Here is a 13475-nt window from a genome sequence, read left to right as displayed (position 1 = left end):
TCTATTCCTCTGTTGCATATAATAATAATAACAATAATAATAATAGATGTATGAAAATGTATGCACTCACTAACTGTAAGTCGCTCTGGATAAGAGCGTCTGCTAAATGTAAAAATGTAAATGTATTTTATAAAACACATTTCATTACAAAGAGAATCTCAAAGATGCTTTAAAAACAAAGCAATGAGAGAGGGAGCAGTGATACTGTAGAGAGGTTTTAGCAAGATAAACTGCATCTGTTGAGCTTTTCCTTTCCCACGGGCTTAAATGGCATTCTAATTTGCTAGAGAAACAACAATGTTTTAATCTCCAACGCATGGCAGCGCATGGCAGTGACAAAATCAAAACAATATTAAGATCAAATTGTGAGGAAATGTTTAAGGCTGCCAGCATGTCATAATATGATATCTCTCTGAACGACTAATAAACAACATAGTACAGATAATTAATTGGTTTGAACTCTTGAGTCTTGACAGGATATTTCAGAGACAAATGTACCTGTGAGAGGGTGAGACGGCTGCCTGCCCTTTTGGGATATTTGTTGGGGCTCTCAAACTGCAGGTCCTCCCACTTTATCCTCCACAGCATTCCAGCCAACTCCTTCTCCAGCTTCAGTTTCCTTCAACAGGAACAGCAGGAGGACACATTAGTAAAGGGGTTTACAACAAAGGCACAGAACTGAAAACTCTTGCATGTAGATATAGTATGCATACATTTTTGTTATCAGATTGGTCTAACATGACAGAATCATTACTGTTATGATCTTTCAACATAATTGAAACTTGCCATTTCAAATTAGATATTAATCGTTTGTCAGTGGTATTTCCTCAGATACTATCCGTTAAATGCAGTAAGTGAATGATTTGGTTTCAGCAGTCTAACACTGACAGAGGGTATAGTTTGAACTGTCCACAGCTCTATGAAAAATCATCAAAATGAAGTTGTGGTATCATGAATAATAACTCCTGTAATGAAGTAATGTTACAATGCTACCTCCCCGATTCTGATCAAACTGTAAGTTACCAGAACAAAACTAAATACTGTGTGACCAAAAATAGACCGTTAAAAAATGTATTGACTTTTTCATTTCCAGGTCACTGATGTCTGGATGTTTTATTTTTTTCCTGGTGTTTTTTTTAAACATCAGTATAACTGGCAGTCACTCAGAGACGTGAAAAAAAATATCCAAGTGAATAAACACATCTGGTGCAGATCTCTCAGGACCTGGTGTTTCTCAACATTCACCGATTTGCTGCAAAAAGTCCATGTTTTTAAAATCAAACAGTTTTCCTCAAGCATGGCTTCAATGGTAAGAATGTGAGCGTTTTGAGGAAGAAATCGTTATTAGTTTGATACATTGAAAATGAAGGGGAAAAAGATCAGAGGCCACACATTCCAGGTCAGTCTAAAAGGTGCAAGACACTTCCAGATGGTGCAAGTGGATTATTGCAGCGTTTGCTTATCGTTGGATTTTACCCCTCTGCTGAGCCACCTATTGAATAATTATTTAACTACATGTACCGTACAGTGAAAATAGCTGTAAATAGCAGTATAAGTATTGTTGTCCAATCAGGGTAGGGATTGTAGGATTGACTTGAACATTATTTGTTACTCTAGAACACATTTTCAAGTCAATCCTACAATCCCTACCCTGATTGGAGTAAACTAATGGACAACAATACTTCTACTGCTATTTACAGCTATTTCCGCTCACATGTACAGTACATGTAGTTAAATAATTATTAATATATTCCTAATTTCCTCTTTCTGCAAGTGCTGGATTTTCACCCACAGTGGACAATCCACCATTCATTCTAATCTTAACTCCCATCCTCCTTTTGCTGGGTCTTAACATTGAAGACTTGGAGCTGTTCCTGATGTGTACGCACAGGAACCAACTTCCTGCCCTGCATTCCAGAGTAGCCCGTTCAGAGTAGAAAACAAAAGGTACTGGGCTTTCAAGTGACTCCTTGACTAAGGACTAAGGAGTGTTTAAATTCAGAAATGTCTAAAAAAGACATAGGTTGTACGAAACATAAGAACTACAAGATAAGCCTTTTATTACTAAGTAAGTCTGATCAGCTACTTTTAGTCAATTCAAAAGCCAGATAAAAACTCGATTGTTTGTTGATTTGTGTAACATTATTTGTTGCGTGCCCATGAGTATATACAGTTGAAGTCGGAAGTTTACATACACTTAGGTTGGAGTCATTAAAACCTGTTTTTCAACCACTCCACACATTTCTTGTTAACAAGCTATAGTTTTGGCAAGTCGGTTAGGACATCTACTTTGTGCATGACACAAGTAATTTTTCCAACAATTGTTTACAGACAGATTATTTCACTTATAATTCACTGTATCACAATTCCAGTGGGTCAGAAGTTTACATACACTAAGTTGACTGTGCCTTTAAACAGCTTGGAAAATTCCAGAAAATGATGTAATGGCTTTAGAAGCTTCTGATAGGCTAATTGACATCATTTGAGTCAATTGGAGGTGTACCGGTGGATGTATTTCGAGGCCTACCTTCAAACTCAGTGCCTCTTTGCTTGACATCATGGGAAAATGAAAAGAAATCAGCCAAGACCTCAGAAAATAAATTGTAGACCTCCACAAGTCTGGTTCATCCTTGGGAGCAATTTTCAAACACCTGAAGGTTCCACGTTCATCTGTACAAACAATAGTATGCAAGTATAAACACCATGGGACCACGCAGCCGTCATACCGCTCAGGAAGGAGACGCATTCTGTCTCCTAGAGATGAACGTACTTTGGTGCGAAAAGTGCAAATCAATCCCAGAACAACAGGAAAGGACCTTGTGAGATGCTGGAGGAAACAGGTACAAAATGATTTCTATCCACAGTAAAACGAGTCCTATATCGACATAACCTGAAAGGCCGCTCAGCAAGGAAGAAGCCAGTGCTCCAAAACCGCCATAAAAAAGCCAGACTACGGTTTGCAACTGCACATGGGGACAAATATTGTACTTTTTGGAGAAATGTCCTCTGGTCTGATGAAACAAAAATAGAACTGTTTGGCCATAATGACCATCGTTATGTTTGGAGGAAAAAGGGGGTACTTGTAAGCCGAAGAACACCATCCCAACCGTGAAGCACGGGGGTGACAGCATCATGCAAAGGGTTTTGCTGCAGGAAGGACTGGTGCACTTCACAAAATAGATGGCATCATGAGGAAGGAAAATTATGTGGATATATTGAAGCAACATCTCAAGACATCAGTCAGGAAGTTAAAGCTTGGTCGCAAATGGGTCTTCCAAATGGACAATGACACCAAGAATACTTCCAAAGTTGTGGCAAAATGGCTTAAGGACAACAAAGTCAAGGTATTGGAGTGGCCATCACAAAGCCCTGACCTCAATCCTATAGAAGATTTGTGGGCAGAATTGAAAAAGCGTGTGCGAGCAAGGAGGCCTACAAACCTGACTCAGTTACACCAGCTCTGTTAAGGAGGAATGGGACAAAATTCACTCAACTTGTTGTGGGAAGCTTGTGGAAGGCTACCCGAAACGTTTGACCCAAGTTAAACAAGTTAAAGGCAATGCTACCAAATACTAATTGAGTGTATGTACACTTCTGACCCACTGGAAATGTGATGAAAGAAATAAAAGCTGAAAGAAATAATTCTCTCCACTATTATTCTGACATTTCACAATCTTAAAATAAAGTGTTGATCCTAACTGACTTTAGACAGGGAATTTTTACTAGGATTAAATATCAGGAATTGTGAAAAACTGAGTTTAAATGTATTTGGCTAAGGTGTATGTTAACTTCCGACTTCAACTGTATAACCTCTCTGGACTGTGCCCGTGTGGAAGAATGGATATGTCACATCATCGCTGGGGAGCGGCGCAACCTTTCAGGGCAGGAAACACCATTAAACCAATTCTCTCTCCCCTAAAAAGTATTTTTCTATTTAAAGGCCTTCGTTTGCAGTCTGGCAGCCGCAGCACCAAAGTGTGGGGCTCCACACTAGCTCTATTGTTTCATAAATCCCATATGTGAATACCTTTGCTGGACCAACCCTCCATTAAACTACAGAGCCTAGTAGTAGTAGGTTCTGCTCAACATCCCTTAACACTTTACACACATTTCTTCATTAGAAAGCCAAGATGACCCTTCTTTGAATGTTGTAAGATACACATGGAAGGAAATCACGCAAATTGTGACATCTGTGAGAAAATGTGTTTGTTCACAACCCCTATAAGAGAACCCTATATAGCCAAACCATGGAGTTTCATATAAAGCCAATGGCCCAAACATATGTTTCACTTTCCAAAAATGCAATTGTCTCTATTTCCTGAGGAATACCTTTTTAAGTAACTAACTGTGAGAAGTAATTATATAGATTTGGTCATTAAAATCCTGGCAAATAGAGGGAGGCCAATTAATGTTTTGATATTAAACATGATTAATATGAAATATCAGTGTTCCACCTGTGACTGACAGCATTAACATCAATATTAGGGGTGACAGTAGATGCATTCACTTACTGCCAAAACTCCATCTGCATAAAGAGCATGTGCGAACATTTACATGTCGCTCTAGATAGAGGGTGTCAAATATCCGGCCCACGGGTAGTCTGAGTAAAATAAATATTGGGAAAACGAACTCAATATACTTTAAAATGACTAAAACCAAATCGAAACAGAGTAGAAATGAATATATATTTCCTTGAACATATATTTCCTTGACTGTGTCCAGCTCACTAATAATCCCAGAAATTAAAGCTAGACATTCAGGCAGCTTAGAAAATTCCAGAAACGATGGATATTGGATTGTTTTTTGTTAATGTTGACGGTGAGGAAATATAACCGGCAGGTAGCTTAGTGGGTAAGAGCGTTGTGCCAGTAACCGAAAGGTCGCTGGTTCTAATCCCTGAGCCGACTAGGTGAAAAATCTGTCGATGTTGTAACGATCCCGGCAGTCTGAGTCGGGTCCTGTCTGTGTACTAGTTTTTCTGCTCGTGATCTCCAGTTTCCCGAGGGTTCTGGAACGCTCCCTGCCTGGTTGCCGGGCAACGTTGCTAGGCGGAGCTCTCTTGATTTCCGCACCTGCATCCCATCAGCAATCTGCACACCTGGTCCTGATCATCACCCTTCTTGGCTCTGGCCTAACATCCATTCCCTGCCGGATCGTTAGCCATGAACAGTATGTTTATCAGCGGATCAGTCTTAGAGCTTAGAGCATTAGTTTTGTTGTTTTGCACCTTGTTTGCTTGTTGTATGCTTACCTCCGTTTTGTTCTCCCTGCAGTCACTCGGTCCGGAACCTTCACCCAACCTCTGCCTGATGGTCGGCGGCTGCCGAGCCATCATTGGACCAACTACTGCACCCTCAACAACTCATCCACGCCGCCCGCTCTGTTCCCTGGATTATTCAGCAGCACTCGTGGATCAGTTAAATAAACACTCACCTTTGACACCACTTACCTTGTCCTGGTCTGCTTCTGGGTTCTGGCTTAGTAAACCGTGACAGAACGATCCGGCCAGTAATGAACCCAGCGGACCTGGACTCTGTTCGCCATGCCATTACCCATCAGGAGAAGATGTTGGGCCATCATAGCACGGTACTACAGGAGATCGCGTTGTCAGTTCGAACCTTTCTACCGGTCTGACGGAGGTCCAGAACCAGCGCAAGTTTCCGGGTGGAGGATCCACTACCGGTTTCACCCATCTCGCCTGCCGCTTCTGGAGCTGTGTCCTTCCGTGAGCCCAAGGTTCCGACGCCGGATAAATATGAGGGGGAGCTGGGAAGATGCCGTTCCTTCCTTATGCAGTGTGGATTAGTGTTCGATCTACAGCCCTACTCTTATGCCACAGACAAAGCTAGGATAGCCTTTGTGATTGAGTTGCTGCGTGGTCGAGCGCTGGAGTGGGCTTCAGCCGTTTGGGAACGACAGGATCCCTGCATGGCTTCATACCAGGGGTTCACGGCCGAGATGAGGAAGCTCTTCGACCATTCCGTCCGAGGAGGGACGCAGCTAGGCGCCTGTTTTCGCTTCGCCAAGGAACTCGCAGCGTGGCCGACTTCGTGATCGAGTTCAAGACGTTGGCTGTGGAGAGTGGGTGGAATGAGGAGTCTCTGCAAGCGGCCTTTTACCAGGGTCTGTCGGAGCAGCTCAAGGATGAGTTGATCTCCTATCCGGAGCCTAGTGACCTGGACAGCTTGGTAGCCTTGTCTATTCGGGTGGATAATCGAGTCCGAGAGCGAAGGAGGGAGAAGCAATGGGTCCCGTCCAACCGATCAGCTTCTCAGGTTCCAGTCGGGTCGGGATTGGACCAGAATACGTCGATCATCGTCCACCACACAGGATTAGTGGAGAGGTCCTGTCTCCCGATTCTGAACCCATGCAAGTGGGGCGGCACGGGTTAACCAAGGAGGAGCGCCAACACAGACGTGGACTAACTGTTGCCTCTACTGTGGTGGTTCGGGACATTACCTCGCCACTGGTTCCCGGGCGGTCGTCAAACTCGCGGCTCGCTAAAGTTGGGAGGACTTTTAGCGAGCCAGTTTCGACCTCTCAATACCTCTGTCAGACCCCGTTTCCCGGCTACCCTTATGAACAGGAATCAGAGCTTAGCGATTAACGCTTTTATCGATTCAGGTGCCGATGGAAGCTTTCTTGATGCCGAGTTGGTGGAACAGCTGGGGCTTTCCAAGGAGCAATTGCCGGAAGCCATTGAAGCTACCACTCTGGACGGCAGTAGTCTGGCACGTATCACGATGAGGACTGAACCGGTTAAGATGCTGTTGTCGGGAATCATTCTGAGATGATTTCATTCTTCATTCTGCCGTCTTCCCATGTTCCTCTGGTCCTTGGATACCCCTGGCTGAAGGAACACAATCCCACGTTCGATTGGGTGACGGGCAAGGTAACGAGTTGGAGCCTTGATTGTCATGCTAACTGTCTCAAGACTGCCTGTCCCCATTCGGTTCCCAGTCAGGTGATTGAGGCTAAACCCCCAGATTTGTCCCTGGTTCCCGAGACATATCACGATTTGGGGGAAGTGTTCAGTAAGCAGAAGGCTCTGTCACTCCCTCCCCACCGACCATATGATTGTGCCATCAACCTGTTCCCTGGAGCTGTCTACCCCAAGGGAAGGTTATACAGTATCTCCCGACCTGAACGTGAGGCTTTGGAGACCTACATCAAGGAGTCCCTGGCTGCTGGTCTCGTTCGTCCCCTCGTCATCACCCCCTGGGGCAGGATTCTTCTTTGTGGGTAAGAAGGATGGCTCTCTTCAACCGTGTATTGATTATCGGGGGTTGAATGACATCACGGTCAAGAACAAGTATCCCCTGCCCTTGATGAGTTCTGCCTTCGACTCCTTACAGGGTGCTACGGTGTTCACCAAGCTAGACCTACGCAATGCGTCACATGGTCCGGATCAGAGAGGGGGACGAGTGGTTGACGGGTTTCAATACACCGATGGGTCGCTTCGAGTATCAGGTGATGCCGTTTGGACTGACCAATGCTCCAGCGGTATTCCAGAGTATGGTGAACGACGTCCTGAGAGATATGATCGGTCTCTTTGTGTTTGTTTACCTGGATGACATTCTGATCTTCTCGAAGGAACCTTCCGACCACGTCCAGCATGTCCGGCAGGTTCTGCAGCGATTGTTGGAGAATCGCCTGTTCGTGAAGGCCGAGAAGTGCGAGTTTCACGCCCACACGACATCCTTTCTCGGGTACATCATCTCCAGGGGAGAGATTAGGATGGACCAGGAGAAGGTTAGAGCGGTTCTGGAATGGGCCCAGCCCGGTACGAGATTGCAGCTCCAGAGATTTTTGGGGTTTGCGAATTTCTACCGCAGATTCATCCGGGATTACAGCCGTGTGGCCGCTCCGTTAACTGCCTTGACTTCCAGTATCAGGACCTTCAAGTGGAATCCGGAGGCGGATCGAGCGTTTCTGGATTTGAAGAGGCGATTCACCAACGCACTGATTCTCTCTCAACCGGACACGGCCCGTCAGTTCGTCGTTGAAGTGGACGCGCTCTGATGTGGGAGTTGGCGCCATCCTGTCGCAGCGATGCTCCACGGACAGTAAACTCCATCCCTGCGCCTACTACTCGCCGCCTTTCGCCTGCGGAGAGGAATTACGATGTGGGTAACCGGGAGCTTCTCGCGGTGAAACTTGCCTTGGAGGAGTGGCGCCACTGGTTGGAGGGGGCGGAGCAACCGTTTGTTGTCTGGACTGACCACAAGAATCTTGCTTACGTGCAATCGGCTAGACGTCTCAACTCCCGCCAGGCCAGGTGGGCGTTGTTTTTCGGACGATTCAATTTTTTCCCTGACGTTCCGACCTGGATCTAAGAACGGCAAGGCGGACGCCTTGTCCCGGATGTTCTCCAAGACGGAAGAGAGTGGGTCCAAGACCGAGACAATTCTCCCCCGGAACTGCGTCGTGGGAGCAGTTATGTGGAAGATTGAGGAGGAGGTGATGGCGGCCCTTCGACGCAGCCCGGTCCCGTAACGGTCCACCCGGGTCGGTTGTTTGTGCCTGAGTCGGTTCGTCCTGCTGTCCTCAAATGGTCCCACGCCAGCAAGATGGCTTGTCACCCTGGCGTGGCTCGGACGATGGCGTTTCTTCGCAGACGTTTTGGTGGCCTGCCACGGCCGAGGATACTCGGGGTTTTGTTGCTGCCTGTCCAGTGTGTGCGCAGAATAAGAGTACCAATCGGCCCAGCTCTGGACTACTTCACCCCCTTCCTATTCCCCGCGACCATGGTCGCATCTGGCCCTGGACTTTGTCACTGGGTTGCCCGCTTCTGAGGGGAACACGGTCGTTCTGACTATCGTGGACAGATTCAGCAAGTTCGCCCACTTTGTGCCAATTGCCAAGCTTCCCTCTGCCTCGGAGACGTCCGAGATCCTGGTTAGGGAGGTTTTCAGGGTCCACGGTTTGCCCAGTGATATCGTTTCCGACCGTGGCCCTCAGTTTACCTCTGCTGTCTGGAAGTCCTTCTGTTTGGCCATTGGAGCTACAGTCAGTCTCACATCTGGTTTTCACCCCCAATCTAATGGTCAGGCGGAGAGAGCCAACCAGAAGATGGAATCCACGCTACGCTGCCTGGTCTCTTCCAACCCCACCTCCTGGGTCTCTCAGTTGCCTTGGGTTGAGTATGCCCACAATACTCTCCCTACATCTGCCACTGGGATGTCTCCCTTCCAGTGCCTGTATGGCTACCAACCTCCCTTGTTCCCTTCTCAGGAGAAGGAGCTCTCAGTGCCTTCTGTTCAGGCCCATATTCGTCGTTGCCACCGGACCTGGCATCGGGCCAGAAAGGCACTCCCTTAGAGTTTCGGACCGGTATCAGCTCCAGGCGAATTGTCGCGGATCCCCGCCTCCCACCTATACCATCGGAGATAGGGTCTGGTTGGCTACACGGGATCTTCCTTACGGACTGAGTCTAGGAAGTTGTTACCGAAGTTCATTGGTCCGTTTGTGGTGGAGAAGGTGATCAATCCGGTGGCAGTTCGACTCAAACTACCGAGGACGCTCAGAGTCCATCCCACCTTTCATGTCTCCTGCCTCAAGCCTGTTTTCCTCAGTCCCCTGTTGCCTCCTCCGCCTCCTCCTCCTTCTCCTCGGATGATCGGAGGTGGTCCTGCCTACACGGTGCGACGCATCATGGATTCCAGACGGCGGGGCCGGGGTTTCCAGTATCTCGTGGACTGGGAGGGTATGGTCCTGAAGAGAGGAGTTGGATTCCGCGGCGACAGATCCTAGATGCTGACCTCATTCGTGACTTCTACCGCCTCCATCCTGGCGCTCCGGGAGTCCGCCCGGTGGCGTCTCCGCCGGAGGGGGGGTACTGTAACGATCCCGGCAGTCTGAGTCGGGTCCTGTCTGTGTACTAGTTTTTCTGCTCGTGATCTCCAGTTTCCCGAGGGTTCTGGAACGCTCCCTGCCTGGTTGCCGGGCAACGTTGCTAGGCGGGAGCTCTCTTGATTTCCGCACCTGCATCCCATCAGCAATCTGCACACCTGGTCCTGATCATCACCCTTCTTAGGCTCTGGCCTAACATCCATTCCCTGCCGGATCGTTAGCCATGAACAGTATGTTTATCAGCGGATCAGTCTTAGAGCTTAGAGCATTAGTTTTGTTGTTTTGCACCTTGTTTGCTTGTTGTATGCTTACCTCCGTTTTTGTTCTCCCTGCAGTCACTCGTCCGGAACCTTCACCCAACCTCTGCCTGATGGTCGGCGGCTGCCGAGCCATCATTGGACCAACTACTGCACCCTCAACAACTCATCCACGCCGCCCGCTCTGTTCCCTGGATTATTCAGCAGCACTCGTGGATCAGTTAAATAAACACTCACCTTTGACACCACTTACCTTGTCCTGGTCTGCTTCTGGGTTCTGGCTTAGTAAACCGTGACAGATGTGCCCTTAAGCAAGGCACTTAACCCTAATTGCTCCTGTAAGTCGCTCTGGATAAGAGCGTCTGCTAAATGACTAAAATGTAAATGTAAATAACCCATTTTCAGAGCGGCCCTCCGGACCTTGTTGAAGACCGAATGCAGCCCCCAGCTCTACAAAGACAGGGTTGAGAGGACCAATAATTTTTCCAGCAGATGCACAAGCACATGAGGGTGTTTCTAGCCTCCGCAATTTAAAAAGCCAATTATGAAAAACGATAACTTATTTCAGAAAGCTCACTGCAACTCTATTTCATTTCACAAACAGGTTCATAGCAAAGTTCATAGAATGCGATTGGAGATCAAGCAAAGGTCTCCGTCTACATTCAGTGTAAAGAATAATAACAAAGGAACGTGTTAATGACTATTATGTGAGCGTAACTATGTAGGCGTTCAAATATTTAGGCCAGGTAGTGTAACTGAGTTTACCTTGGCAACTGACATACTTTTCTGCTTTACTTTTCCACCATCACTTGCTGAGTGGTTGCTCCTGGCAACAATCATGTCAATTTCATGCTGGCACCTATAGTTGTGCTCCTAATATATACTCTTTGAAACACATCAATTCTCTCCCTCCCTCCCTCCAAGATGAAAGATGTTCATTTCACTCGCTTGGTCTTCAGAGCACAAGCCTGAATGAACAAAACAACCCACCTGTAAATGAGGAAGCTGGAGATTCCAAAAATGATCCTCTTTGAAACACATAAATTCTCTCCCACCCTCCCTCCCTCCCTCCCTCTCTCCAAGATGAAATATGTTCATTTCACTCGCTTGGTCTTCAGAGCACAAGCCTGAATGAACTAAACAACTCACCTGTAAATGAGGAAGCTGGAGATTCCAAAAATGATGAGGGCTAAGCCAGACCCGACAGCTACAATCCCCAGCACTGGAAGATGAGCTGAAAATACAGGGAAACATAGCAATGTAACATTTCTCATTTTATTAACATTTCAAGATTTATAATATTTGTTTTCAAAACCAAATTATGTTTTAAAAAATCAATAGTATCAAAACTCCACAATGCTTTCTTGAAATGAATATATTCTGTATTTGGGTACCGTAAAACTTCAATTAATAGCCCGGGCGTTTATTTGCTTAAATCACTGAACACAACAGGCACTTATTAGAGACAGGCTTCTATTTGAGCCAGGCGTCTATTTCCTTAATGCACACAGCTTTTGCTTATTTGCATAGTTAATTGTTTAATTCCAGCATTCACTTAAAGCATTTTAATCAACTTCTTCATTTCCTGCACTAATGTGTTATCATTTACACACTGTGTCACGGCTCTTTTTTCTTAGTATGCCAGAATAATTATTCTCCTCTTTGACTGTGCATTTTTAGCAGTTCTTACTTTTGCCACTAGAGGGCGATTCTAAATTAAGCTCACACTGGCCTATATTAAGCTCACACTGGCCTAAATTAAGCTCACACTAGCCTAAATTAAGGTCACACTAGCCTAAATTAAACTCACACTAGCCTAAATTAAGCTCACACTAGCCTAAATTAAGCTCACACTAGCCTAAATTAAGCTCACACTGGCCTAAATTAAGCTCACACTAGCCTAAATTAAGCTCACACTAGCCTAAATTAAGCTCACACTGGCCTAAATTAAACTCACACTGGCCTAAATTAAGCTCACACTGGCCTAAATTAAGCTCACACTAGCCTAAATTAAGCTCACTCTGGCCTAAATTAAGCTCACACTAGCCTAAATTAAACTCACACTAGCCTAAATTAAGCTCACTCTGGCCTAAATTAAGCTCACACTAGCCTAAATTAAGCTCACTCTGGCTTAAATTAAGCTCACACTAGCCTAAATTAAACTCACACTAGCCTAAATTAAGCTCACTCTGGCCTAACTTAAGCTCACACTAGCCTAAATTAAGCTCACTCTGGCTTAAATTAAGCTCACACTAGCCTAAATTAAGCTCACTCTGGCCTACATTAAGCTCACATTAGCCTAGATTAAGCTCACACTGGCCTAAATTAAGCTCACATGCCTAAATTGGCATCTTGAAGATATATGTAACACACAACTTGCTGCATCAAATGTGCCTTTTTCAACCACCCTCCTTTAACTGACCCTCTGCCTGGCTCCATTACAGTTCTCCTTCAGTCAAACTCATGCTAATTGAGTCAGAAGGTCATTCCTAGTCAAGGCAGGATCCTGTTTGCCTCTTAACCTTGTTCAGCAGGCATACTGTAGTATATCATCGTGCCTGAGTGTCTCCCTCCAGTCTTCCTCCTACACCACTGAGACAGCCAGACTCACAACTTAGATCATTATTTGTGGATGGACTCCACTTGTTGGAGAGATTGTTACTTCTCATCACTCTCCCACTCATTCATTATCTATAGATACCATATCACCTCATTGCAGTGGCCTACCTAATTATTATTTATTAGCTAATACATGTACAGTGGGGGGAAAAAAGTATTTAGTCAGCCACCAATTGTGCAAGTTCTCCCACTTAAAAAGATGAGAGAGGCCTGTAATTTTCATCATAGGTACACGTCAACTATGACAGACAAATTGAGAAAAAAAAATCCAGAAAATCACATTGTAGGATTTTTTATGAATTTATTTGCAAATTATGGTGGAAAATAAGTATTTGGTCACCTACAAACAAGCAAGATTTCTGGCTCTCACAGACCTGTAACTTCTTCTTTAAGAGGCTCCTCTGTCCTCCACTCGTTACCTGTATTAATGGCACCTGTTTGAACTTGTTATCAGTATAAAAGACACCTGTCCACAACCTCAAACAGTCACACTCCAAACTCCACTATGGCCAAGACCAAAGAGCTGTCAAAGTACACCAGAAACAAAATTGTAGACCTGCACCAGGCTGGGAAGACTGAATCTGCAATAGGTAAGCAGCTTGGTTTGAAGAAATCAACTGTGGGAGCAATTATTAGGAAATGGAAGACATACAAGACCACTGATAATCTCCCTCGATCTGGGGCTCCACGCAAGATCTCACCCCGTGGGGTCAAAATGATCACAAGAACGGTGAGCAAAAATCCCAG

At 45.7% G+C, this 13475-nt stretch overlaps 1 protein-coding gene across 2 annotated transcripts in view; it reads right to left on the bottom strand.

Moving 5' to 3' along the window:
• Positions 1 to 13475, bottom strand: part of LOC121582527 (atrial natriuretic peptide receptor 2) — a 52235-nt gene that overhangs the window by 18336 nt on the left and 20424 nt on the right. For both annotated transcript variants that reach the window (XM_045225124.1, XM_045225125.1), the window contains exons 7-8: positions 11259 to 11343; positions 499 to 619 (exon numbers count right to left, since the gene is read on the bottom strand). In XM_045225124.1, coding sequence (XP_045081059.1) covers positions 499 to 619; positions 11259 to 11343 — 206 coding nt within the window. The remainder of the gene's footprint in view (positions 1 to 498; positions 620 to 11258; positions 11344 to 13475) is intronic.

This window comes from Coregonus clupeaformis, chromosome 15, assembly GCF_020615455.1.
Source record: "Coregonus clupeaformis isolate EN_2021a chromosome 15, ASM2061545v1, whole genome shotgun sequence".
Lineage (NCBI taxonomy): Eukaryota > Metazoa > Chordata > Actinopteri > Salmoniformes > Salmonidae > Coregonus > Coregonus clupeaformis.
This window is presented reverse-complemented; position numbering and strand designations above follow the sequence as displayed.